This window comes from Physcomitrium patens, chromosome 16 (assembly GCF_059467195.1).
Source record: "Physcomitrium patens ecotype Gransden chromosome 16, ASM5946719v1, whole genome shotgun sequence".
In the NCBI taxonomy this organism is placed as follows: Eukaryota; Viridiplantae; Streptophyta; class Bryopsida; order Funariales; family Funariaceae; genus Physcomitrium; species Physcomitrium patens.
The window spans coordinates 8,329,985-8,356,973 of NC_143425.1; the positions used below are offsets into that span (position 1 = coordinate 8,329,985).

Below are 26,989 nucleotides of genomic sequence, written 5' to 3' on the forward strand. Positions count from 1 at the left end.
GCTTTTGGAATTTAATTTTGAGATTGTACATTAGATAAATATTACTAATTTAGATGCAAATAGACTTTCTTATATCCAAGTTCTTTAAAAAAAGATTTTATCAGAGCTAGATGGTATGCAACAAATCTTACTTTCATATCAATCTCTATATTTTTAGCATATGATCAATACTTAGATAATGAATCTAATAAAATCTAAGTAGTTAATAATGTATGGAAGGACCTTGCAATCTTATTCAAGCTTCAATAAGGAACATGTTCTTCACATATATTTACTATGGAATAAAATAGGATTAATCATCAAATAACCAAGTATAGTTGAGAGAATAATTTGTTATTTTATAGTAGGTTTGATGGAACTTTCTCACAAAGTTCAAAGGTTAGATCAAAAAGCTTCTTTAGTACAAAAAGTATATGAAGAATTTAGATATTTTGACATGTACAAGACACATTTTACATTGTACAATTAATATTGATAGATTGGCACGTATCAACAAGTTGTCATATTTGTTTTTCTATATGAAGCATGTAATTCTGTCATGTTAAGTTTTAAAACTTTATTACCTCAATTGAAGCCTTTATCTATTACAGGTTTGAATTACAATTGGTCTTTAGACCTTGTTGGTCTGTTTATTGTCACTTCACGTAGAACTAAGCATATATTGATGATAATAGAGCATTTTAGAAAGTGGATTAAAGTTAAGGATTTGCCACAAAATTCTTCAAAATTAGTAGCTATAGCTTTTATAATTGTGTATTAGCACACTTTGGACAACTTGTTGAAATCTTCTTAATTGATCAAAGAAGAAAGTTTCTTAAAGCTTTTGACATTTTATATACCAAAGCTTTGATGGATCATTCCACCACTTTTAGAAATCATTATGAAGCAAATGGCTTAATTGAATAAGTTGTTCAAACCCTCAAGTGTGATTTATAAAAATATGAATTACTTCATAGCAACCATTGTAATTGAAATTTTATGTCATTGTCAATCACAATAGATTATTGTTTAGCAATCAATGATCTTTGATATCTTATAGTTTTTATCAGGTATTGTATAAATAAGAGACAATTCCACCAAGTTTAGTATGTGAAAAGGTTGTTCCAATCGTAGACTTAGACGATGCTAATATTTGAATTCAATACATGTATGATTAAACAAAGTTTTTTAAGAAGGTATTAGAGACATATATTTATTTAAATTAAAGAAGTTAAATAAAAAATTTAAAAATAAGTAAATTTTATAGTATCTTATAAATAAAAAAAATAAAAAACTTTAAAGTCACATATTTGATTTAATACGTGTTTGAAGGAGATTACTAGATTGAAAAGTTAACCAACAAGTTGGCCACATGTTGTACATATTGGTAAGTTGTGGTACATGTTGACGACTTATGATATAAGCTGGCCATATAATATACTTGTATAAAAATTATCTTGTAAATTAGACATGTATCCCACAAGTTAGGCATGTCTTGGAGTTCCTATAGAATGTTGTCATAGAATTTTTAATTAAATAGCATATATGGAAGCAAGTCTAAGGCCTTCTTTATTCTTATTAATGTTCTTTTTTTTCTTAATCTTGTTTTAAGATTTTTTTAATCTTCTTGCTTTTGATAATAGTTATTCTAGTTTTAAAATTATGTCACCTTTGAATGATGATCTATTCTTTTCTAGTGATATAAGAGTGTATTGAGCTTTTGATTCTTTATGATTCATATCCTTAACAAAAGGCCATATCAATAATTATAGAGAACTTATCTATTGCTCAACATTGTGATACCTTATAATATAATTGTATCCAGAGTATAGCTTATTAATCTTATTTGTAGAGATTTTTTAAGAGAGATTATGTGTATTTGTAATATGAAGTATATACAATATTTGATATTAAAGCTGATTATATAATTCTTTGGTATAAAAGACATATTTTTTTTAGTGGTATTTTATTACTTGAAAGTAAAAATAGATAAGAATATTAAAAACATTTAAAGAATTATTTTCATTGTCATATTTTTATTGATGATTTTGTATATCTTAAATTAAAAATTATAATAGATGGCATCTATTATTTATGTGTGTAGTGAAACGAAAGAAATTGCTACCATACTAGAATATCACCAATGCCAATAAAGGTGACATATGGCATGCTTGATAAGACCTCTTTCAAATCTTTTTTCAAGAGATTGGATTTGTCTTTGTAATTGAAGATCTTTTAGCCATGTTTCATCTTCTAATAAAGGTTGAAGTCTCTTTTATTAATATATGCCACCCATTTTGACAATCTATTTTCTACAATATTGACTTGGTTGTGTATACTTTTGCAACATCATTGTAGAATTTATTTCTAACTGCATGTGTATTATTATTCTAGCTAATTGGTAGGGTTCTTAATCAACTAGGAAAGGGGCACTGAAGAATATGTTTGCTTTGCATTACTATTTGATTTTAATTGCATATTTGATGATAATTTTTGGTACTTATTTAATTATGTATAATAATCTTTGTTTACATAATAAGAAAAATTTAATAATACAAAATATCTACTTTAATTACATGGCAAAAATCACCATTGTATTCAAAGCAACTAGATCAATTATCAACAATATTAGTAATAAAGTTAATAGAAGCCATCTAAGTCTAGCAAATAGAATATATAAAAGTGTAAAAAAACAAACAATACAATCATAGCTAAAAATTTAAGAGATACTAAAAATTAAAAAATTAGTATCAAAGAAAAAAATTGAGTTGTATTAAATCACAAAAAATAAAATATAATAGATAAGAAATAATTTATAAATAAATAAACAAATCTAATGTATTTAATATATTGAAGTAGTGGCCAAGAAAAAAATATAAAAGATATAAGTTAATACTACAATATAAAAAAAAATATGCAAGAAAAGATTCATAGAATACCTATATATTATAGCAATTTAGTAAAGCTATCATCGTAGCTTAAGAAAAACCATTCAATAATAATAATGCAAGTTATGCCAAGAAGTTGAAATAACTAAGAAAAAATACTAGATATTTAGAAAAGATCAAAATATAAATTAATAAGAGCAAAAAAATAAATCCATTAGTAGAGTTTCTTAACATAACTAGCCTTTTCAACTTTTCAAATAATCCATTCATCACAAGTCCTAGTATATTAAAAGCTTTAATTCAAAGTGCTTCTAACCAATCATTTGTGGTCATAAGGAAAGTACTATAAGAAAGTAATATAGTTTTCTAAGAAGACAAGAGATGGACTAATGAAGAGTCAATAATGAAAAGAAAGATTATACAAAGTAACTCTTCTCCTTCAAAAGACCAACTTAATAAAAATCCACCAACATCAAGAATTAGATCATAAATATCCATGATGTATATGTATTTTAATTGAAATATTCCTTTGATTGAAGACCAAATACCAAAACAAATAGAATAGAGAAAAATTGTGGTAAAGTATTGGCAAGAAATGAAACTACCACATTGGACTTGTTCAAGAATACTAACTATACTGTAGAAGTTTCTAATATAAAAAAAATCATAAATAAAAAAAGATTATTCTAGAAATTGATTTGAAGAATTAAGTATATCTTCCACTATATGCATTCATACATATGCCTGCCAATTGCACTTACCTTTGAACTCAAATTCAAGGCCGTAGATGCCCCATCCGAACATATTTTCCCACTGTAGGTGACCATTCTAGCATATTGTGAAAAGACAATATTCTTGACTGCTTCTTAGGCAGTTCACCCACTCCCCTACTTGCTCAGTTGAACTTTCTCGCCTCCTCTCTCGAAAATCAGTAGGAAATTTTTTGTTTCAGCATCGAAGGGAGGTGGGGTAGAAAGACCAGGAAAAGATATAGGGGGTAGCAACTCAAGGGAAAAGGAAAGCAAAATGTAGCTGCAAGATGTCGGTGAGAAATTGGAGAGGACCCCACCTGCCACATGCAGCTACGCACGTCGTTGTGTACACCTGCGAATTATAATCAGGTTGTAAGAATCATGGTTACAGCTTGAATGTTGCTGGTCGTGTATTGATATTGGATCAGAGTGGTTTGGGATTTAGGTTTGGGATTTCAGATCATGCAGAGATATCTGATCTAATATCAGTTTACGTGCCGACGCAACCAACTCAGCTGAATTTGTCCAAACCCCCATCCGCTCGATGTAATAGAGTCAAGAATAATGCATTCAGGTGTATCGGCAAGCTTCATCTTACATTCTCATCATTTGAGAATATGGTTTCTGGTCATGCTTTTTATTCAGGACTGATTCTGGCTGCCTGCAGCTTGAGGTGATCACAGCTATGAAGTTATCACACTGGCATCTAATGAGTTAAGGGATCATGGAAGGGATATGCTATGACCACTATCGACTAGATTTCTCAGCGTTCTTCACGGTTGCCGGCACTTCAAAGATTTGCTTGAACCTCTCAGTTAACAGCTGTCGATCAAAATTTGATTGAAATCCCTGCGAAGTGTTAACACCTTGACGCAGTCATCTCAATCATATGATAATTGAGCAGCTTCACGGCTTTCTATGAGAGCTTACTGGATTGATAAGGTTTCACAAGACCTCTATACTATTCAATACTATTCAATACTATTTTTCTCACCTTCGTTTGTTGTAGTCAGCTTTCCCTTACTAATATCGTAAACAAAATGAGACGAAAAAGAAAACAAACCAAAATTTAGTTGACCAAGTCTTAGGGCTATTTTAGGGTTTCTTGATTGTGGAGATTATGAAGATAATCATGATCCCAATAGACTGATAAGGAGGCTCTGTAGTCAGTCCCAAGGACCTGAACAGCATTATTGCCGGCTACACTTGTGGTATCAGCTGGTTTGTATTCTCTATTCTTGACAGTTGAAATTCTAATCATGATGCTGCTGCTGTGACATGGAGTCCGAGGATCAGGACAATTCAGGTTCCAGGGTTCAAAAGGGAAAAGCACTACATGTCCCATGCAACTGTTGCATCTACACCTAAGCATTATTTGAAAGGATGTGGAAAATAGAAGGTGTGGATTCAAAGAAGAGGATCCAAACCATAGGCCCCAATTACCAACATTACACCTTTTCACTTCCTGATGCTGAGAACATGCACATTTTTCAAACAAACCTTTAAGATTGACTTTTTGAAAAGTTTGAAGAACTCTGGAATTGGACTTGGAAGAGTCAGATTTATATACATGATCCGCAATAATTGTTACATATTCGTGCCAAAAATGGTACCTGTTACCACCTTGTAGTTGACAGCCTACATCTAGTGCTAATGGGTTCCACTCTAGAACGGTGCTATCTAATCTCCAACTGATCTTCGCAGATAAATGGTTCATTGGCAGGCCACCCATACTTGTGCAGAAGAGACAAGACAACACCATTACTCCACCCAAAACCTGTCTGCCAGCACAACAATTATAGTGCACAACCATCCCAAGCACGATCAGCAAAAGTCGTTCACAGAAATCTAGTCATTGCAGGGAGGTCTGAATTTCTCAACACATCTAGGTTTATTGGACAGCTCTCGAGTATCTACTTCTACCAACCTGTTACTTTTGCTCACATCAAATGTGTTGAATTCATACTACAAAAGTAACTAGACCACTTCAAATGATGAGACCCATTCCTGACATGCCCCATTTCCGACTACTAAATTTAAGATCTATCTATAGATCTATCTATCTATCTATCTATCTATATATCTATCTATAAATGTACAATTTGAAGTCGCACCTGTTTTTGTGCTCTCAATACTTGGACTTATTCCCCGTGTATCCTTCAGGTTTTAATCGGAAAATTGCATTGTTGCATCAATTAATTGGTTACCTCAATTTCTCATCCTAATAATTGTAGGGTTCACAATGATTGGTTCAAAAAGATGCAAGTGTTAGGCCAGCATGCGATGACTTACCTGTGGATTATATTCTCCACCACCACCAATCTTCCCACAACTAGTAGCGTCATATTTTTCCACCATCTTCCCGACCTGTTCATAAGCCACATAATTTGAACGCAGCCAGTTCCGAGAAATGTTCTTCGCCATCAATTTTCCGGTCAAAAATCCACTTGCTTCTAGACCTTCAATAATCATATCGACCATGGGCGCCCATGCATTCGGAAAATCCCTGTCCATGAGAGTCTTAATTTCATTCCAGAAGAGTCTTAAAAGCGGTTTATGTTAGTAAAACGAGCTGCGGGATGACGTGAAAGAATTGAATTTAATTTTTATTGTTCTTAAAATCTATCTTGCCTGAATGAACGCTTTGCTTGAGTGATAATTAAGATAAGATTTTAGTGAAAGTGCAAAGTTCTTCGTGCCACTTTCATTTTCACCTGTGGACTTCCAAATAATACTCAGAATAGTGCTGCGATAGGAGGAATGGCGTACCATTGTTGACCAGTATTCTTCAGCGATGTTGCAACACCTGCTGGAAGTACCAGCCCAGAGTCGAGCAGTGCTTCAATGACCTTCTCCTTCCTCACGTCTCCTGGTACAACATAAATATTGCGTTCTCCCATTACTATAGGACTATAAGCGTCTGTAGAAATTTCATATGGATCTTTGAACGAGCTCGAGGATAATCAACCTCTACAGCGCTGACAATCGAACTCAAGATGACCATTACGCCAACAGTAAACGTTTGAGAGAAAACAAACCTAGCACACTTACAGCAAAAGCTTTTTTAAGGTAATGTTGAGAGCGGTAGAGTACCTTTGGGTAAAATGCCGGCCCAAAGAGGAATAAAATTTGAGATATAAGTACGTCTCTTCTGCTTCCACTCAAAAACAACCTACAAAGTTTCAAGTCTCCAGTAAATAACTATTTCAAAAAGTATGTGAAGGCAATTAAGTCGTCCACTAGTTATTTGCTGTCAAGAACACACGATCTAACATGTTCATCAGTGACATGGAAGTGCTACAAGGGTGTTATTCATATTTCTTATGTCACCGCATATGTGGATTCTTTTAGTAGATGATTACCATGAACACGAAAAGTTTCTTCTCATTAACGTAGAAGCAGGCCATATCTCACCGTTCTGTTGTCTGTTTCGCTGTAACTACAACGGTTCGGGTGTAGCCAAACGTCATACCACTGGCCCTTCTTCCTATTCCAAAGAACCTTTTGAATCGCCCTCTGACGGTCCTTCGCCGCAATCGCAAACCGCATCTCAGTGGTCTGATTGCCAAGTATTTTCGCAAAGTACTCAATGTTCTTCTCCATCTGCCCATCCACAGTAGAAAGCATCTTCAGCAATCTGATATAATTACTGAAACTAATAGCACCTGTTGAGAGGGATTCTAACGTTCTTACTTTAAAAAAAGCGCACCTGGAAAAGATAGGCGTTCAGGTCTACGGGGATGATCTTGGATGTCCGAAGAGTTTTCAGGTTTTGTCCGTCTCTGTCACAGTTACAATAGATTACAAGGAAGGTACATCAATTACTTAAACGAACAGAAAAACACAACAAACCCAGATAAGCCAAACTATCAGCGTGAAGTCCGAACGCTTTCAACGCTGAAAGCGTGATGTTGATGACATTTAACAAAACCATCACAAACTGTGTATCTGTTACTGCCGGAAGAGAGCCTAAAGACTCAGCATCCACATCAGCAAAGGTCTACAGAAGCCAGAATTTATATCACTCAATAGAAGCTTGAAAAACTGCTCAAAGAACTCACTCCATCCATCGAGAACTGAAATCCCAGCCGGACTCAGCAGCTGTTGCAATATCATGATACAGTTGGGCTTCCCTACTTTTGCTCATCCCTTGAGTCACATTTACGTCCTGCACTCAAGGTAGCATCATTTCAAGGCAACATGATGATGAGAGATTTCTCGTAACCAACAGGGTCGGAGTTTTTACTCGATGGGCTTGGAAGGAGTCTCTTACAATGGTGAAAGATTCAGGCCGTGGAGCGTCCCAATTAGCCCAAAAGCGACTGAGGCGATGTTCATCACCATTGTTGTCCCGCACCTTGACCTCATGCCGCCCTGAATGAACAGTCCCGAATGAGAATTTGCTCTCTTCCATTAGTCTGAAATGCCAACTGTACATCTGTGTTCTCGGAATAAAAGAACAGAAGTTGAGCTTCTTTCACAATCACTCAGTTGATATTAGTATAGGAGCCTTACCTGAAGTCCAAAATGCATACTCCTTCAGAAGAATTGGCATAGCTCGCTTGAGTAAAGTCTGGTCGCGAGTTTTGCCGTACACAGCACGGATCATCATACTCAGCAGTGGAGGTTGGCTTTTCGACAAAAACCAACGTAATAAACCTCAGCTTCCAATACCATTCCGTGACTTTTAAATCACCAAATTTTCTCTCGAAAATCGACAAAACAGAGCATGATTGTAGATGAATGTTTGCTCAAACTGAGCTATCCACACGAATCAGAATAAATAATTAAGTACATCGTAGCTCAAGTTCACTTGATACGGAATTAAACGGAGCATGAAAAACGTACCTTCTATTCTCATAATAAACACGAGCTCCGTTTGGCACGAAGCCGTACCTCTCCACAAGCTCCATTAAATTCTCAATCACTCCCTTAGCAGTGTCCGTCATGCCGCTTACAAGTAAACCTCTGCAATTAAATAAGAAAAAATACAACCCAACTCGAGTGAGTAGGGTCCTTGATATTGACAAAGGAAACCAGCATATACAAATTACACTGAAGACGCCAGTCATCGCCAACTGCACAGCTCTTAACACGCAGTTATACTTGACTAGAAACTTTCCATTCAACTCGCAACACATGTCCATGAAATTCTTGATTGGATTACCATGATTGTATCATTAAACAACTAGAATATAGGTAGGAAGTGATCAGTTGCTGAACCATTCCTACGCTTATGTTGATACAATCAAGCATCTTCATCTTAGCAACATATCAAGAGCACGTCGCTAAGACTGCGAAGATGAAGTTCGGAGTTCAGATGGCGTACTTGATAACCCAATAGCTATCCCAGTAGTAAGCTTCTTTGAACCGCTCACCAGGTATCACAACAGAGTAGTTGAGCGGAAGCAAAGTATGCTGGTTTGGTTCTTTGGCTACAGAAGGTGAGACTTTTCGAGTAAGCTCTAACCATAACCCATGGACTTTCAGAGCCCATTTACGTGCGTAGGCGTTCTGAACCTGGGGTAGAAAATTTGGAGGGCTTGGATTGAAATCCTTGGGAGTGGATGGGATCAAATCATTCCCTGCTACATCGAAGAACTGCTTCACAAACTGGTCCAGTGCTTCTGATACACAACAAACGAGCATTTTGTTTATAGAAGTTATCAGTGAAAAGAAAAGCAATATGTCACATGACGTTCAGGTTTGTGTATAACACGTACACACAACAGTAGAGCCTTGGCTTTTCGAGTGTAGCTGAGAGCAACACACATCCCTCCAATGTTCTAAAGCTATTGCCTTGTCAAGTCGAATCTTTCTAATTTTCAACAGGTCCTACGTACCCGATCTAGAATCTATAAGAACTATCATTCGGACATTGTCAAACTCGGCAAAGAGGCAGCGTGATCATACCGGCCAATTGAATACACTCGTACATTCAGTTACGAATTATATTATCAAAGCCAGATTTCACTACAACCATTCTCTGAGGCGTCAGTACTCTCATCAAGCAACATATGACAAGTTCTGTTCGCAACTACAACTATTCTACCCTGAAATATTGAATATGATTTCTGTTTGGCACACGTAAGAAGTGTCTACAACTAATACCTCATTTCTCTTTCTAACTAGTCAATAAACGTAGAAGTCCAAGTCTATGGCTAATCGTGACTGTCACAATGAGAACAAAATCCCAAGCTCAAGGTGTTCACTCAACATCTTGCATTGCAAGAAATGTCTCCTCAACTTCGTCAGCAATGTCAAGAGACTCACACATTCAGGTAATAAAGTACAAAACAATACTTGAAAGGTGGAGATTACAAACTTGGTGGAATGGTATTGTTCTGCGAGCGTGGTAGCGCATCAAAAGCTAGAGTGGTCTCTTTCACCGAAAAACGCAAAGGAATGTCAACGTAGTATTTGGGGTCATACCTAAGGCTTCCATCAGAAGATGCTAAAGCTGCTGCTTGGATCGCAACCAACAGAGTGAGAAGGTTGGACATCCCAGTGGGCATGACTATCTGACCACACCCAGACATAAACGTCTCCAGACCCATCACGGTCATGTTTTTCTTACCCGGGAGCACGCAGCAGCAATGGGTGTAAATAGATGCTGTTAGAAACCAGGCTCACAAATCAAAATGCGATGCATACGCAGTTCTGAGCAGAATCGAGACTCAAGGAATGGTTGGGACAGTCACAGATGCAACACAATGACTCTGAAAAACTGTCCCACAGTCCTGAATCCGATTTCCTTTTCACCCAGCTGCTCGAATTTATGCTGGTCTTTGGGGTGGGCAGCTGCACCCTCAGTGGCATGGTCGATCGTCACGATGGACTAGCGTTACCTACCATGAATCTAATCCAAAACTGGAAACAAGCTTCTAAGAACTTGCCACGCCTGCGTCGGCCGTCGAAAATTTCCAGAACATAGTGTGATTCGATGTTATCAACATGGAGGGAAGAACGGACGAAAGTTTACCGTGGCGGGCTCCAGCTGCTACAGATGCATGCTTGGCAGCTTCATTGCCACTGTTGGCTCCACCAACAGGTATGGACATACATAAAAGTTTGAGCAAGCGGGCGATGGTCTGTTTCGAAGCCCTCTATAGTCCAGTCATCACCCAACCGTCACACCTATTGACATCCGTTCGTGAGCATCAAAGCACTTCCACACACGTGTCTGTCAATATTCCCCACCATGTCCTCTGAAAACAAGAAAAAAAGCGTTACTGTTAGTGTCCTCCTACTTCAACTTATAGTGCACTATTTATGGTGGCTGATGGGTATTTCGAGCGCTGTTCAAGTCCTGATGTCAGGTTAACTAAAGACTGCTGTCAACGTAACTTAAATGCAGATTTGTTATGTGGTGACCCTCACGCAGTCAACGCATGCGGGCGCAAGGTTCTCCATGTGTAATTTGACAAATGCCTACTATCTAAGTTAGTGGCGCGTGGAACCCAATGATTCGACAGATGCCAAGGTTCGGTGACTGTTGGTGGCACAATTGGGGGCGTTCCTGCTCTGATAGTGATCCGGCGGGGGGCCATCGAGGTCCACCTTTTATGCTCCAGTAAGGTACCATGTCCGCTGTTTGCAGCCGTCAGACCTCCGTGACTACCGCTGAGAATCAGACACTCTCTATTATCACTTTTCACACTGAGTATCCTGTGTATCCTTAGAAATATTATGGTAGTATCGAGGCTTCGGGACTCGGGATTGTCTCCAGCGGCGGTCAGAAAATGCGGTGTAAGCCACCATATGCAGCGACAGCGGCATTGTGTTACGCGAACACGTTTATCTCTGCCCACCTTTAGATGAAGAGCCGCGTCTCGATTGTCACGACCTTTCCGGCTCCCTGAAACCACTATGGAATCACATTAGTATTATCTTTGTATAAATTAGGACGTAATCCGAGCAGGTACATTCCTCAACTCAATTATCTGTTGGCAAATTTTGAAGTTTAAGTTGTAACCAAACAAGACATGCAAATGTTCACATATGCTCAGAAAAGTCAGATGCTAGCAAAGCGAATATGAGTGTAAAACTGCTCAACCTCTGAGACGGGTTGCAGTTTAATTATGACAAGCGTTTGAATTGCATTTGAAAACTGTGATAGGAGACCAGAATATAAGTGATCTGTAACAAGTGATAATATCAAGTTACAAGAACAAGACAAAATGAATGAAGCATTAACTAAATTGAAACATGCATCGATATTGTGTGTCATAGCATAGCTATAATACAGAAATTTGCATTAATATTTGTGATAAGAGCCAACATTACTTCCTACCAACCAATTTTGGCACTAAATGCACTGTGGAAAGTACCAGCAGTACAACCCTATCCATATATACAAACACCACAAAGCTTAAGTACTCTCATCCCTCTCTCGCCTCGACATCATAAAGAACTTCTATGATAGACCTTAAGAGAATTACACACCGTTCTTCCAACTCTACTAATGTCAATATAATTTCAAAGTCATACTATCTATTACAAGTGAATTTATTAGAAAAGTCAGGAAAGAGGAATCCTTGAACCCTTTTTCAAACGCGGTGAACACATTTTTTTTAGGTGTAAACTATCAGTCCCTAATACTTGGCTACGGTAAGCCTGAACAATAACAGGCTTTCCACTTCAAAGACCAAAAGCGTTGCTTGATAGTGACTTACATCCAATACCTCGACCGATTCAGGAGAGAACACCAAAGAAAATGAGCTCTTATGAAGCACCCTTGCTATCATAGTCCAAGATCTCATCATCTGTGACCGACCTGGAATGACGGACAATAGATCGACCAATCGCATTGATCCAATCCTCTTTTTCCTGTATCATAAAACATGCGTCAATACTGTACAATATAGGCTCACAAAGCTTGAGCTCACATGAAGCGGTGAGTTGGCCGCAAGATACAATAGCAACCAAGAGGATACCAAAGACTACATATGCAAGCCAGTTCTGAACAGTCCAAACGTTCATACTACAACAGCTCTAGGTAAGAGATGAAAAATAGGAAATATCGAAAACTTACCTTGTCTGTGTCCGCAATAAAATACATTGTATCCCTATTAGTGGAAAGCTCAAATGCAAACTGTTTATTTAGCACATCCTCAGCACCCTTCACCGTCAAACAGCTTCCCACCAGAATGACTCCTCTTGATTTTGAATGCTGCAAAAATACGAATTCATCAATATTAGAACGGATTTCTAGAATGATGTCCATAGATACTGCTCTGATTTCCGGAAAAAGCACATTGTCGCGGAGGAAGGTATAATGATTACAGGAGTAAGCTGTTGCTCTTTGAACCAGAAGATGCGTCCTTGTTTCAAGACAAACCATCTCCTGCGCCATGTTTTTATGAACTCCCCTGCAATTCAATCAGTTCAACACATAAATGAGCTTGGTTCTAAATTGCAAGAGGTAAGTGAATAAGCTCACGGCAAGCTCACCACTCAATTCGTAGATGAAGAATTATACGCATGCCAACACAATATTGATCATGGAACAGAACAAAATAACTTCACGGACAGAACGTACACAGAAATTGAAGAGAAACAAAAGTCGGATTCAACAAGAAATGGAATCCCAACACTTCAGAACCAGATTGCCGGGAGGATAGAGGAATTGCATGATGCAAAATAAATAATGGTGTTTGTTAAATAATAGAAGTAAATCACTGAGTGTTAATGAAAGTGCGGAGAGAAGGGCGAAAGAAGAGAAGAAAAAGAAAAATAATAACAATAAATAAATAACTCACCCTGTTTCATGAGCCAGCCAGACCGTTCTGGGTTGTTCCAAAACTCTATCTGGCAAAAAAACGTAAGAAGAAAAGAAAAAAAGAAGCAAAAACGTCAGAAAATGCACATGGAATTCACGATTCAGTTCAGCATTTTCGTAACACATGACGAAAATACCTACAAAATATAAGCGAACTACTTTGCACGTATACTTCGTCATGATCTAGATTTCCATTGGTTCACCGTTTGCGCACTCTATCGCCTTCCTTAATCGCCTTCCAGCTTAAGTGAATTAGATCAACCGCAAATGTCTCCAACTTCCAATGCAATCCTCTATAGAAGACCATGAAGACTGCAACAGCCTACAATGAAAGAAAATAAAACTGCGCCAAATAACGAACTCATAAAGGCCTTAGGCTAATCAATAACTTCAGAAAATCAATGAAACCCTCCATAGAAAGTGCATCTCATGAAGAGCAACCCTAATAGGACACACCACAGCAAACCAGCAATTCCTCACCCTATCATCCACGCCACGAGACCTACCAAATTTCTGGTGCCAAAAACAAGCGAGAGGCAGGCGTAATTTACCTTTCCCTCCGGCTCCTTAGCTTTCCCCGTGAAGTAGCTCGTGATGCTCTCCATCCCCTAAATCTACGCCTCCACACTCCACGCTCCACCGGAAAGATCCGCCAAAATCCACAAACTATTTGCGCTCTCGCGTTGCACCAAAACCACGTTCCGGGAAGTTAGATCCTGCCATTCGCCGCACCATCCATCTCTTCACATACTGATCTCGTCTCGTCCTTCCTTCCCAACTACTACCGTATTGTTCTCTTCACCGCATTGCAAGCTCAATGCTGCTATCACAGAATTGAACAAGTGATGGGATGCGTACCACCAGGCTGCGAATTAGGTGCTATGCAGGTGGTGCGGAGAACGTGGCCGACGAGCGACATGAGATCATGGATTCATCACATGCTTCGCATAGAGATGCCACGCATAGAGACAGACTATTACAAGCGGGCACACTGATACTACTACTACTACTGGATCTCAAAAGCTCTATTCTCGCGGCTTCCCGAGGGCAGCAGCAGGCTGCTCTTTCGTTGGCCTTTCGTCGGGGTCAAGACGAATCCTGCATCCGAAGGCTCACAATTCCCCGATGCTTGCTTAAGGATGTTCTACCTTGTTTCATTCATCCATTGGCTCTCGATGTATTATTCTGTCCATTTTGGATGTACGATATCAAGATGTGTGAGCACACTCAGGGCGCCCCTTCCCACACCCTCATAGATGTAGAACTCTTAATGATTACAATTTGACTCGTTAGAAATTCTTGTTAAGATTCTTAAGACACGCATGCTCTCTAATCATTAAATTTTGGTACATTAAAATAAAAATTTAGAAAACGCAGCTCAAGGAAACAGTATTTATGTTTAATATTTTGTACCAGCATGATAATATGATAGATTTGGGCAAAACCCAAGGGTGAAGAATGAAAGATGTGATGTCTAAGCTTCTATTTAGCAATTTTAGGTGCCAATGTATATACGATGTGTTACAATTTGAACTTCATCATTTTCTTGGAGTTTTGTTTTGTGCTAGAGAAGACTTTTTGCACAAGATAAGATCTTGTAGAGCATATATGACCAAAACCTTTTAAAATTATCTTAAACATACACGTATATGTGTACATATATATCCCCTTAACAGTAGTCGGTTTTTGAATAGGTTCGAGTGTTTTGTTTTTTGTTTTGTTTTGTTTTTTTTTTTTTATGTTTTTTTTTATGTTTTTCTCCCTTTATTTCAAAAAGAAACAACATAATTTGCTCTAAGATGTCTTCTTTTAAATCTCGTCACTTACATAATAAAATCACCAATTTAGGCATGTGCACATTTAAAGGAATAAAGTTTAAATTAAGGGCCCATGATTTATACATGTCATTTTTTATTTTTTATTTTTTTATCATTATTCTTCAATCATGCTAGTCATTGAGTATTTTACAAAATTGTATATAATTAGATATTTAATTATAATTTTAAATTTTTGCTTTGGATAGCAAAACTTATCAACATCTAAATCTTTTTTAGCATATCTTCAATCATGAGATCTAAACACACTTACCTTATATTTGTAAACAATACACTCATTTGATAGATGTGTTCTTGACCAAAAAAAAAGTTACTTTTTACTTTTTATATTTCTTTTTAAACACCTATTGCACAAATTGTTCAAGACTAAACGCCTATTGCACAGATTTATTACTACACTTGTGTCATTCGGACAATAACAAGTGAGACATGACCTTATAATGATTTCCACAACCTTTCAAACCAAAATTTGACACTGCAGTGGAGCATTCATTGGGTACTCCGACTAAAAAACACACAAGTTAGAAGCAGCGAGAAAACTGACGTGTCGAATGCCACGTAGGATGTTGAGGGGTGTGTTGAGAGGGAGCGCTGAGTCACACAAGCCACGTATTCATTTTGTTGTTTCCTACAGCTCTGCTGGCAAGCGAGCTCTTTTCATCGAGCAGAAGGCGATGAGCGTTGTGGATCGATTGTTGCATCGCAGCTCTTCAGGGTTGGATTTGGAGTTGGAATTGCGTTAATCCTGCATCGCAAATCCAGCAATGGTGTCGGTGCAGGCAAATCCCGCGTTGTCTCATCTCCGCGGAGATGAGTACGACAGCTGGGTCACCACCATTCATATCAACGAACAACTGGATTTGTGGGTCGGGGCGTTGGGAGGTTGGGCATTAATGCGCAGTGTATGAGAACAGAGCGGGAGCTGCGTGTTCGCCTGGTTTCTAGTTCGGAACATCAATGGGGCTGATAATTGGGGAGCTGGAGTTTGTGGTAGCCTGAAGCGTGACGATTTTGTTAGGATGGTGTCCAGCAGGTGCATTTCTTTCCGTTCCGATTTTAAAACCTTGAATACTATATCGTATTCTTCTTCTTCTTCTTCAGTCTCAATCGAACGTTGAAAAAGATTTTTAAGGTTGTCGATAACTAATTTTTAAACTGTTTTGGAGGGGATGACTTTGTTGAGGCACTGTGTCCGGGTTTGAAGCGTGCAAAGCTCATGTTTACTTGCTCTAGAAACATGGGCCGCAAAACATCAGCCCGAGGGGAAGAATGCTGACCTTAGTTTTCGGTTGGAAAATTGCCGTTCTAGTTAAATCCCTCTTGCTTTGTTGACGGGCTGCTTGATGAAGCCATTCATGCCATGGTCATCTTTTTATTGATCGCCTGTGCTGAACGTGAACAGCCGACGCCGACGGTAATGTGAAGATTTTGGAAGGCAATGCTGTTGTTGATGCTGCAGCAAATGAGGCCATCTGGGACCTTACAGTGAAAAGCTTGAATGTAAATGCTTGAATGTCTTAGCTTGGTCTATATTTCAGTTAGTTTCAATTCTTAACAAGATCAATTTCAAACCATATTCGGGAAATTCATCGGGGGGATATTACCATTGCTACTAGGAACAGTATCAGTTGATTGCAGGGTAGTTTAGGTATCCACAATTTTAAAGGATGTGCCTTGTCCATTATACTACACTAATTTAATCTTCCAATTCACCAAAACTTAGGTGCCTCATTTGCAATTTATATCCCACACAAGGTTCCTTGTGTAGGCTTTGGTTTGAAATGCATGGAGACAGTAGAAACTTACTGAACTTTGCATATCATACTGAAACTTGTGCAATTCTGAGTAAGTTCAGGAAGTTTGGCGCCTACATGAGTCATGGAGCTTAATACCTCGCCAAGGTCAAGGTAAGAGTAAACATTGCTCTTGAGCAGAGTGATTTCTTGTAGTTTTCTACACGCGTTGGTGAATATACGTATGCTTCGAATGAGCCGTGTGAAGGTCACGGAAAGGCAGAAAGATTGTAGAAAGTGGGAGGTTGTAACAGGAATGTCCAAGATTGTATATGTTGAAACTGTGTCAGAATGATTGGTTCCAAGACAAAAATTTAGTGTTTTCTGCATGTGGACATTGTCTTTCCAGCGCTGCTGCAGACTTAGAGTGTTGTATTCACGTCATGCTAGAAGAGCGACGATAGGTTTCTTTGTTATGCCATAAACCTTTCTTCTGTAATCTTCATACGTTTCATTGGGGTCTATGTTCTGCAGATGACGGAAACACATCAACAGTGGAATCCCTGACCTCGCTTCTCCTGCTGTATCATTATCTAACGCACTACCGCATTTCTAACTGCTCTCTTGTACACTTTTCAGGTACTCCAAGCATATTTTCTGTGGAATGCTGTGAAAAGCAGATCAACACTTGATCAGTTACTGAAACTGCATGCTTTAGCACACAGAATACACCATCCTTCACCGTTCAACTGGATGGTTTGCGGCTGCAGATGCTTCTAGATTTGCTTTAATTGTATTCTACGGTAGATGGTGGCTTGCCAGGGGTGTGAAATTCAAGACATTAGTGGACACCATTGGAATTGTATAGGCACATAGGCTTTCTCTTATGAAGCATGCCAACTTTGAAGTGCCATCAGTTGTCTTCTTGGAACGCTTTGATTGGAGTGACCAAATACAACACAAGCAAGTTGGGTACAAAAACATTCTCACCAAAAAGAAGCTCCACATTGTACAGCAGCTTTTCCCAACTCGGTCTAAATCTCAATGACTTAAAACACTGCATTGCGTGATCCAAATTTCTTTTCTTTTTGTTGAATCACCAACACTCGTGCTCTATTCAAGCATCCAGAGCAAAGCTCGATCACTGTCAATGGGCACCTACTCTTTTCCAGAAAACTCTGAGTTGCTGATTTCTGTAGCTTCCCAGCAAAAAGCTAATCTTGAACTCTTACGCCCCAAAAGCGGCAAACCATCATCGTCAGAGATGAACGGATTGAGGAGCCTTTTTTCCTGTTGACAATTTGACCTAACAGCTGAAAGACTGATTAAATCTTCTTGGCCAATGAATGCTGCAAAACTTGCACTCTCCTCCACTGTCCCTGCGTCTGACTAGTTGTTTCAAAAGAATGCCGAGGATTGAACACGTTTCCGGCCCTACAGGCAACGACATTGCGCCAGCAATAAAGCATGAGTGCGTTTTTGTATTTGGTTTGCGTCCGCGGCCACGGAGCTTTTGTCAACCCCTACATTGCGTTGAATTCACAGTAGGTACACATGGGCTGGTCTACTATCCTTAATGCCACCACTCTGCCTGATGTGGTTGGACACGGGATCGGTAACTCCACAGCACAATTCATCGCATGGGTTGTGTTCGAGGTCGCCTCCGCAATCTTGTATTCCACGAGGCAAGGCAATTTCGGTGCCACGTGCTCCGCCTTTTGCCCATGCGTCACCGAAACCAAGTGGGTCCCGCTCCTGTGGACCAGACTGGGCCTCCAATCCACTCACTCTTCCCTGGGTGTCCAGAAAATTCTTCATAACTCCAAAGATTAGCTCTCCGTTGAAGATGCAACTGTTGAAAACGGTCTATTCTATGGAAACATACGCGGCAGAAGATCTAGGTTTCCAGGCAAGATTGGTTACGAACGAGCGCGTTGTGACAGCTCCTGCGCTAATCTGCAGGAGGCGTTTGCTGCTGCTGGCATGTCATGTGACTTGGGAGCATTCGGTGGGAATTGTGGAACTGACTTGTGATCGTTACTGCGTGCACCCAATTGCCGCAAGCCTCGGCCAGGTTCTTGGATCTTGTTCTCGGGTTGAAGGGCTGGAGCTAGTAGTAGAATTGGCAATGGCGTAGTTGGAGTGGATTGCAAGTGCTTGTGCTGATGAAAGAGGGATATGGTGTGAACGTCTGAGGATTTGAGGATATAAATGTGGGTGCGGGTCGCGTAAGAGCCGGGGAGGGGAAGGAGGGGGACGGGCGTTGAGAGATGATGGAGGGCGGTCATTGTGCTTAGGTTTGGGGATGTGGTTGGAAAGCACTTCATGAGCGCGCATCGGAGCTCTCTTTATGTGGAGGTTTGAGATAACAGAAGAAGGCGGAGCATTCTTCGTCGACTAGCATGGCATTGATTTTGCGCTTGGACTTGAGAATTTCGAAGACGCTGTAGGAAAGGATTTAAGGGATATTATTCTTATTCTTATAATACTGCGGAGATTGTTGGAGCTGTATTGAGATCATAGTGATTTTTGCAACGCATTCTTCATTCTGGTCGTCATTTTCAAGGCGAGGAGTCCTACTCCTATCCAAGTAGTCGTCGCTCAAGGAACGATTTCTCGAGGTGACCATGACCTATGCCCAGTATTCACTGTGACCTTGTTTTTTTGAAAGTGATCTGAGAAAAAATTCATCATTTTATTCGTTTTTATTTTTGGTTCTCAGGGCCCGTATCGATGCACATGGGCTTGTGAAGCCTTTTGCACCAAAGCAAATCGTCGTCTTTTCAGACCGCTTCACGTATCTCTCTATGTAGTTTAGCGACAACAAAATTTAATCCTAGGGGATAATTTGTGAGGACTTCGGATGTTAGAAATGGCGCAAGCACACCAGTTTCTCAAAATCATGTACCATACACAATCAACATCATGTCAGAATACATCCTCTCAATCAATGGTATTGCTATTACCTGTAATAGATGAAAACCATGAGCAATTTGTTACGTTAAGGGCACCATCCTCTAGGTCTCTTGGGAGCTATGATACTGCCGGGTCAATGAAGTATCATCGGTCTAAAGTGTTGCCAACTTCTCGAATTTGCCGAGTGCCTGAGTCTCAGCTGCGTCGAGTAGACCAGTCTTGGAAACCTCAGATTGGTAGAAATATACCCTGGAGCCTTGCTACTACAGGGCCGCATGCGTTCATGACAAATAATAGGATGTCGATTTCGTATTCTGCAAGACAGAGAAAAGATAGCACAGTGGTTCATGCGCAAGCTGTTCATCGCTCGATCTCCTTCCTGCCGGGAGCTGGTCCACTTCGAGATTTCCTATTTGCATTAATTGGAGCAGTATTTGCCTTTCTTTTTGCGGGAATGTTAGCGAAGGTTTGGAGTTTGGAAGAACGCTACTTTAGGGCTACGTCTGTCGAGAGAGGAACTGCAAACATGCCAGAGATGGGCTCGATCCAAGGTCAAAAGGAATCCGTGGAATGGGTGAACATGGTGATTCACAAAGTCTGGAAAGTGTACAGGCGGAGCCTCGAGGTATGGTTGGTTCAGCTTCTGCAACCGGCTATTGATAATTTGGGAAAGCCCAATTGGGTAAAGAGGGTGAAAATTGTAGAACTCAACTTAGATTATGAGCCAATTATTGTGCGCAATGTACAGCGCCGTGCATCCAGGTGAGTTTTCATGTCACTTTATTTCATTTTTTTCCATCCTCATATGGTTTTCACTGTGTAGCTTATTTGCCTCAAGCTAAAGGATACTAACATCTACAATGTAATGATTGACAGACGAGCGAACGATTTGCAATATCACTTCGGGTTGCGATACGCTGGCGGTGCGAGGTGTTTGCTTAACTTGAAACTTGGGCGGGCAGGCTTCGAGACCTCCATTCCAGTTGGAGTGTATGAGCTTGACGTGGATGCAGAGCTTTGGGTGAAACTGCGATTAGCTCCAGTGAGTCCATACGTTGGGACTCTCTCTCTGGCTTTTGTGCGATTGCCGACAATCAAACTTGTCTTGGCCCCCTTTAGAGTTGTTAACCTCTTTTCCATCCCATTTTTAAACAATTTTCTCTCGAAGCTGTTGACAGTGGATCTTCCTCGCCTACTGGTTCTTCCACGACACATTACCTTCGACTTCTTGCCCCAAGGTCAGAATGTCATGGATTCCATGAAGGCAATGGAAGAATCTATGGATGAGTCGATTGCATCAGGCGTTCTGGACCTGCTGAAAACTACGTCTACCGAGCCGGCTGTTCCACAGGACGACCCGAGCGAGGTCTTTGTTGGGGAGCTCTCTGTCACCATCTGTGACGCTCGTGGCCTTCCTATCCGTGGATTTACAGGTTGGAGTAATCCTTATTGTATTCTCTCACTGGGAGACCAAGTTTTAGAAAGCAAGAGAAATAAAGAAACCTCACACCCATCTGGTCCCAAGGACCCAGTTTGGAATCAAGATTTCCTGTTATTGGTCGAGGATCCTAGGAGACAGAGGCTGATGCTTCGTGTTCGGGACAGCGCAATGACCTTAAACCCCAACATAGGCTATTGTGAGATAAATCTGGCAGAGCTCAGGGTAAGTACCAGAATCATTGTAATTTTCATTGTTTCAGGTGTTAGTATCCAATTGTTTGTCGATGATGGGTTTCAGAATGGCACCAGAACAGAACAGAGCTGTTTCGAGGCTCTACTGATGGCCAGAAGTAGAGTTTTCAAGAACAAAACTCTTAAGCCTCTGTTTTGGTATCACTCTGGCACCCATGAATTAAACTTATCTGAGCGTCTTTGAGTTTGTATCAATCAATGACAACATGGGGTTGATCTCTTCAGGCAGGATGCTCATAAGTATTATGTCACGCCAGCATGGATATTGAAGCTTGTAGTTTTCTAATCAACTTGTTGCAATTTTGTGGCTACGTCATTTGTTCCCAGCTCTGAGTATCATGTAAATTCTTCAGGATTGCGTGCCACGCACCATGTGGTTGAACTTGAAGCGAGATGGTCTGTTTGGGCTCAAAAAGGTGCCTGGAAGGGTTCGATTAGCTCTCACGTACAAATCCTATGTTGACGAGGAAGAGGAGGACAGTGACGAAAATGAGGGCTCCTTCTCTCCATACATCAAGGTTTACGGTGATTCAGGGGCCGAAACTGTAGAAGACATTGGTGTGAGCCTTGGTGAAGAGATAGCTGCGAGTATAGAGGCCAAAGCGAAAAATGGAGAGTTTGAAAGTGATGACGAAGCAGAAATAGTTCGGACGCGAAGGAAGGATTCCAGTGTTGAGATCAACAGTAGTCCAAAGGCCCATGGTAATGGACATGGTAGAGTTTCAGGATCGAATAGGAATGCAGATAGGGTTAGGCGAGAAACCGGAGCTGCGCGGACTAGAGACCAGTCAGAATCCCATTCAATACGCTATTCGAATAAAGATGCTAGTGAAAATACATTCAGGGGCTTTGGTAACAACGGAGATGTTCGCGTGCCTGTGAGGGTAGATGGCAGTGATAGTGGAGAGCACACAGGCGTATCTGGAAATGCCATAGTTGGTGTGTGGGACAGAGAAATGGAGATGTTGGCAACAAGGTCCTCTAAAGCTCAGGAAGGCTCGGTGGGGCATGCGTCTCGAACTCAGAGTAGGAGATCAAGCTTTTATTCAGAAGCCAGTGGAACTCCTGTAGTCGAACATGGGGCCACTTCTCCCTTATCCAGGAGTTCTGATCCGAAGGAAGAGAACCCTAGATTTGAAAAGGAGACAGGAGAATTAGGTTCAAAAGATGACCCATCTAGTGACTTGTCAAAAACCGAGGGTAACAAATTACTCTGGTTGTGTATGTTTACAACTGTTGCTTACATTATTGGGTGTAGCTTACATATATCAAATCCATTACATCCATGAAATTATATTATGGATGGAAAATTTTAGACACAACCTCTTTATTGTCTATCGTGAAGCTGAAGCTGTTTTTGTGCAAGTTGCGTGTGGGTGACAGGATTTCCACTTCTTCATGCTCTCCCACCGCAGTCATCTAGTCTCCACAATTTAAGATAATATGGTATGGTAGTGGACCTTACGACTATTGCCAATTCAGCCCCACTGTAGCACCGAAGATCTCATCCATGTGGTTTGTCCATGTGCCGTTTGCGAAGGTGCGGAGGACCCTGTACCGTTAGACTTCTTCACAAGTCAGACTTCTCATGCATTAAGTTAGCCTTAATGTTCCCAAAAGCTGATACAAGCGCAGCTGTTTTTTCCAACAAGATAACATTTGTAGAATTGTAATCGACCTTCGGATCCTATGACTGGTTGAACGCAGCATACGCTATTCACACTTGTAATTACAAAACCCCCGATACCTAATTTTACTTTCACTTACATGGAAGTTTCTCCAAGAATTGAAGCAATTATGTGCCATTTTAAGGACTAAATATTGCACTTCTGAGGACTTCCGAGCACGAATCAGACACTTCAGAAGAGCATTTAGCCGACCGTGAACTCATTAGGGTATGCTCGGAGAAAAATCTACTCGTCGCCTGTGCTCTTCAAGAAAGCAGCCACAGTCTAATTTAAAGCCTGCACTCTTATTCCACACTCCCACTACACACCCTACGCCGCAATGGAAGGGCAGCTTTGATATCTCTGATTCTAGTTGTGTGGTCTTGACTTTTCCTTGATTTCTTGATCTTCAATTGATCCCCAAGTTTATGCAAGCCATTACGATGGCCAACTCGAACAGCAACTCCGGCAGTGCCTCTGCTTCAGAGCCGGCAATCAAAATCGGCGAAAGTAAGTACCAAAGATAATTTTGTCTTGTATTTACTTTCTGGGTAGAACACCTGTTCAAGGCGAGGTAACGGCGTGCACAAGTAGTACACAAGACACTCTTACATTTATAATAGTAATAAATGCACTATATTCATTACATTTGCTTGCCCTACCGATATCATAAATCCAGAATGCAAAACCCTAAGTTCAAAGAACATTCAATAATCCAAGCAGTTGTAGTTAGTTATACTACGAGACAACGTTGCTACGTCCACAAAACTCAAAAGTTGACACTTCGCAAAGAACTCCAATTCCAGTCATGATGGATTCACAGTTTACAGCAAGGTATGGTCCAATTTCCATTTAGATTATCTGCTCACTTCAACCTTTTCTCTCTCTATAATAATGTCAACACATAGATATCCAGAAAATATTTTTATGCAGTAGACTCTCTAGGATGGCAATTCAGCTTTCAATATGATAATTTAACAACTGCCACGTTGACAAGATCTGCAGCCGTTTCAAAAATCGGAAGCACCATGAAGGGTCAAATTTTTCTTAATCCTAACGTATGACACAACTAGAAGCTGGTAGCAAACTCTACCTAGGGGTTGGAATAATTCTGGGACCCTGATAATCACCCTGTTGCACCACAAAATCATTAGGTGTGCGAAATTCTTCCAGCCACTCAATTTGATCGCATCCTTCAACCGTTCCTGGTCAAACCAACAGATAGAAATTGAATCAGTGAATTGTATATGCCAAGATGAAACTAACCACTGTGAATATGTACTTGCATACAGCACAAGTTCACTCCAATTTGCAACGTTCTCTACTTAAGCAATCTTAAATAATCTGGCCGAGGGTAATTCCGAGCAAAATCCCAAAACCTCCCTCTTAACTTCCCAACCAGAGCCTTCCGTACGTTTACCATCACAATGCTGCCAGCTAAAAAGAAAATAGATCCCATCCTACAACCACGAAGAAATAATAGAACATCACTCACCATCACTTGAAGTGGCACGGTAGTATGTGCAATGTCGGCCAGTTGCCGGTGAATATGGTGGAGCTAGCACATCCAGCACAGCACATGGCGTAAGGGCAGTGAAGGCATGAATGTTACCACCCGACGTGGGATACAGTACCTCCGTTGCAGAAGCTCGTTGTGGCTCTGTTCCATTTGATTCTGCTCCTAGCACGTGATCTACTACCAATTTCGCTTGTCGTGCTGCATCAAAGATCTTATAATATTATTACACAATTCCATAACATATTATAAAGAAACTTCATAGTGCTGTTTAGAAAATGCATAATTGACGAACAGTAGCAAAAGATGAATAAGAGCCAAAAATAGTAACATAATCTGAGGGGAATTAAAAAATCACATACATTTTTCTGTTCAAACTTCTGACCTATCGAACCTGCTGACAAGGGACTCACCTATTCTCGGGTTTTTGTTCAACCTCTCATCATGAGGATCCACCCAGTCATAGGCCCTCACATGCATTTTTCCATAAAGCAGGCGACTGAGTACGGTCATGCCTGGATGGTTGTGAAGAGGTATACTCGCTGATGTAGGAAGAACAAAAACGCCCATCTTCACAGGCATACACCACCAACTCGTATAATCAGCTTAACAGCAGACACTCAACAGACACACAGAAAGTACACCGTTCAGAAGGGTAACCATTTCGATCTGCCTTCCGCGACTGAAAATGTGATTCAAGCTTCGAAACGAGACGAGAACATGCCTAACAGACACAGCACCAGAAGGTGATTTGCACGACTAAGGTGGTTCCTACAGTGCTCCTCAAAGATCACATTAAACACCTATTGGACATGACTGCCAACACTCACCCCCGAGTGAAGTGAACTTTGACTTTCCATTCAGATTCCAAAAATTCCATGAGAAGGATGCGAAGTGTCTTTGACAAGCACCAAGCACAAAGAAACTTACGAAATTTCAACAAGTCGGATGCAGTTCTTACAGAGAATAGGTCGCACTCGTAAAGGTGAAGATAGCTGATTGGGAGTGAATATCTTGGCCTGAGCCAATTGCCTTTACCGTCACCAGTAAAGCATCGATCACCTCCATTCTGCTGCTCGTCATTAACCAACCCAAGATCTGACGGCTTTATGTTATCTGCACGGACCCCACCACCAATATATTAACTCTCTGAGCAAACTTCAGCATAATAATCCAAACTCAAAAAACTAGTCTCTTCACAGCCAGTATGCAAACCCCCCGTCCCGGCTCAACAAGCCGCTGTGCACTTATTGACGAAAGAAGAAGCCGCCGATCAACAGTGAACAAAATTCCAAGGAATTCAACCTCAGTAGCAAAATGTTTCTAACGCAAAATCGTTCTTGTGAGACTCAGCCTAATAGAAAAATAACTTACAGACTGATCGCTTGCGGAACATCTACAAAGAACTGTGCATCTTTGAACACCTAAACTCTAATTCCTAGAACGCAAAGGACCTGAACACGACGATGTTGACATAGCTTTTAAACAATCGCAACGCTCGTCAATTCAAACTCTCATCACAGAGATACCGCATGACCAAATTTCACCAGTGCAGCAATTGTCCAGTCAACACCGCGACACGGACTCCTCGAATTGCCATCGAATGTTCGATCCATTCCTTACACCAGAAAAACACTTTGCGACCAACAGGGAGCATCGAGGAATGTACCTAGGACGGCTCGCACGTTAGCAACTTGCGCTTCCGAGGGCACACCAGTCGACGTGAACACTTTCTTACACACGTCGTACAGCCGTTGCACCGCTGGCGCAGACGCCATAGTCATTGCGTCTCCTTCGTCCTCCCCTCCCTTGCCAAGCCCTAAACTCCACAACCTCCACTTCCAAAGGCCCTTCCCACCCTCTGCACCGTCGCTCTCACTCATCACTCATCCCTCACCACTCGCTTCCAAGGCCCGTTCTCACCATTTCCAGGCCACGGACCTCCTCCTCATCCCCTAACCAACCCCGAACCCCGCTCCGTTGCCCGCTTAGCCAACCAATTTGTTCTCCCCCTTCCCCCCCTCCCGCACACTGAAACCTCAAAGCACGATCGATATCTCACCACAGTGACGACGAAAACAGATGAGAGAAAGAGCAGCGAACGGGGAGAAACGAACCGTGTGAGCGACGACACGATGGGCATGAATCTGTGCGGGCAATTGTGAGGAATGCGGGCGAGCGAGGGGCAGGAGTTAAGTGATGGCGGAGGCGGGGCAGAGCGGGGTCCAGC

General features: G+C 40.7%; 4 protein-coding genes and 1 long non-coding RNA gene across 16 annotated transcripts; 2 read left to right on the forward strand and 3 right to left on the reverse strand.

Moving 5' to 3' along the window:
• Positions 1-4,694: 4,694 nt before the first annotated feature.
• Positions 4,695-11,758, reverse strand: LOC112293563 (putative trehalase). Of its 9 annotated transcripts, XM_090256906.1 has the most exons (14): positions 11,676-11,758; positions 11,000-11,477; positions 10,602-10,827; positions 8,949-9,246; positions 8,468-8,587; positions 8,135-8,250; positions 7,893-7,993; positions 7,681-7,787; positions 7,329-7,401; positions 7,034-7,222; positions 6,713-6,791; positions 6,389-6,488; positions 5,912-6,125; positions 4,695-5,396 (listed from the first exon to the last, which is right to left on the reverse strand). In XM_090256906.1, exons 3-14 carry the CDS (start codon positions 10,678-10,680, stop codon positions 4,710-4,712), a joined length of 2,163 nt encoding a protein of 720 aa, XP_090113032.1. In that variant the 5' UTR covers positions 10,681-10,827; positions 11,000-11,477; positions 11,676-11,758; the 3' UTR covers positions 4,695-4,709. The 9 variants fall into 9 exon arrangements, 7 of the variants coding, with proteins under 7 accessions (XP_090113032.1, XP_073395832.1, XP_024398910.1 ...); XM_073539731.2 differs by having other exon boundaries at positions 10,602-11,477; XM_090256907.1 differs by lacking the exon at positions 11,676-11,758 and having other exon boundaries at positions 5,161-5,400; positions 11,180-11,477.
• An 80-nt stretch (positions 11,759-11,838) lies between these two features.
• LOC112293564 (pleckstrin homology domain-containing protein 1) lies at positions 11,839-14,381 on the reverse strand. Its single transcript, XM_024543145.3, has 5 exons — positions 13,952-14,381; positions 13,381-13,429; positions 12,905-12,990; positions 12,654-12,791; positions 11,839-12,448 (listed from the first exon to the last, which is right to left on the reverse strand). The coding sequence occupies exons 1-5, from the start codon at positions 14,003-14,005 to the stop codon at positions 12,344-12,346; spliced, it is 432 nt and encodes a 143-aa protein (XP_024398913.1). The 5' UTR covers positions 14,006-14,381; the 3' UTR covers positions 11,839-12,343.
• A 1,525-nt stretch (positions 14,382-15,906) lies between these two features.
• Positions 15,907-17,949, forward strand: LOC112293967 (uncharacterized). Its single transcript, XR_012219213.2, has 3 exons — positions 15,907-16,268; positions 17,091-17,142; positions 17,608-17,949. It is a non-coding gene; the product is annotated as an uncharacterized LOC112293967 (long non-coding RNA).
• A 1,054-nt stretch (positions 17,950-19,003) lies between these two features.
• On the forward strand, positions 19,004-22,898 carry LOC112293965 (uncharacterized). 3 transcript variants are annotated; one of them, XM_090256910.1, is made up of 4 exons: positions 19,004-20,646; positions 20,761-20,926; positions 21,053-21,547; positions 21,930-22,898. In XM_090256910.1, the coding sequence occupies exons 1-4, from the start codon at positions 19,832-19,834 to the stop codon at positions 22,863-22,865; spliced, it is 2,412 nt and encodes an 803-aa protein (XP_090113036.1). In that variant the 5' UTR covers positions 19,004-19,831; the 3' UTR covers positions 22,866-22,898. The 3 variants fall into 3 exon arrangements, with proteins under 3 accessions (XP_090113036.1, XP_024399768.1, XP_090113035.1); XM_090256909.1 differs by having other exon boundaries at positions 19,220-19,589; positions 19,691-20,646; positions 20,761-21,547; XM_024544000.3 differs by having other exon boundaries at positions 20,761-21,547.
• A 286-nt stretch (positions 22,899-23,184) lies between these two features.
• Positions 23,185-26,721, reverse strand: LOC112293966 (plant cysteine oxidase 4). 2 transcript variants are annotated; one of them, XM_024544005.3, is made up of 6 exons: positions 26,429-26,721; positions 25,721-25,875; positions 25,173-25,329; positions 24,739-24,960; positions 24,337-24,448; positions 23,185-23,720 (listed from the first exon to the last, which is right to left on the reverse strand). In XM_024544005.3, exons 1-6 carry the CDS (start codon positions 26,640-26,642, stop codon positions 23,549-23,551), a joined length of 1,032 nt encoding a protein of 343 aa, XP_024399773.1. In that variant the 5' UTR covers positions 26,643-26,721; the 3' UTR covers positions 23,185-23,548. The 2 variants fall into 2 exon arrangements, with proteins under 2 accessions (XP_024399773.1, XP_024399772.1); XM_024544004.3 differs by having other exon boundaries at positions 23,185-23,723.
• Positions 26,722-26,989: the final 268 nt, after the last annotated feature.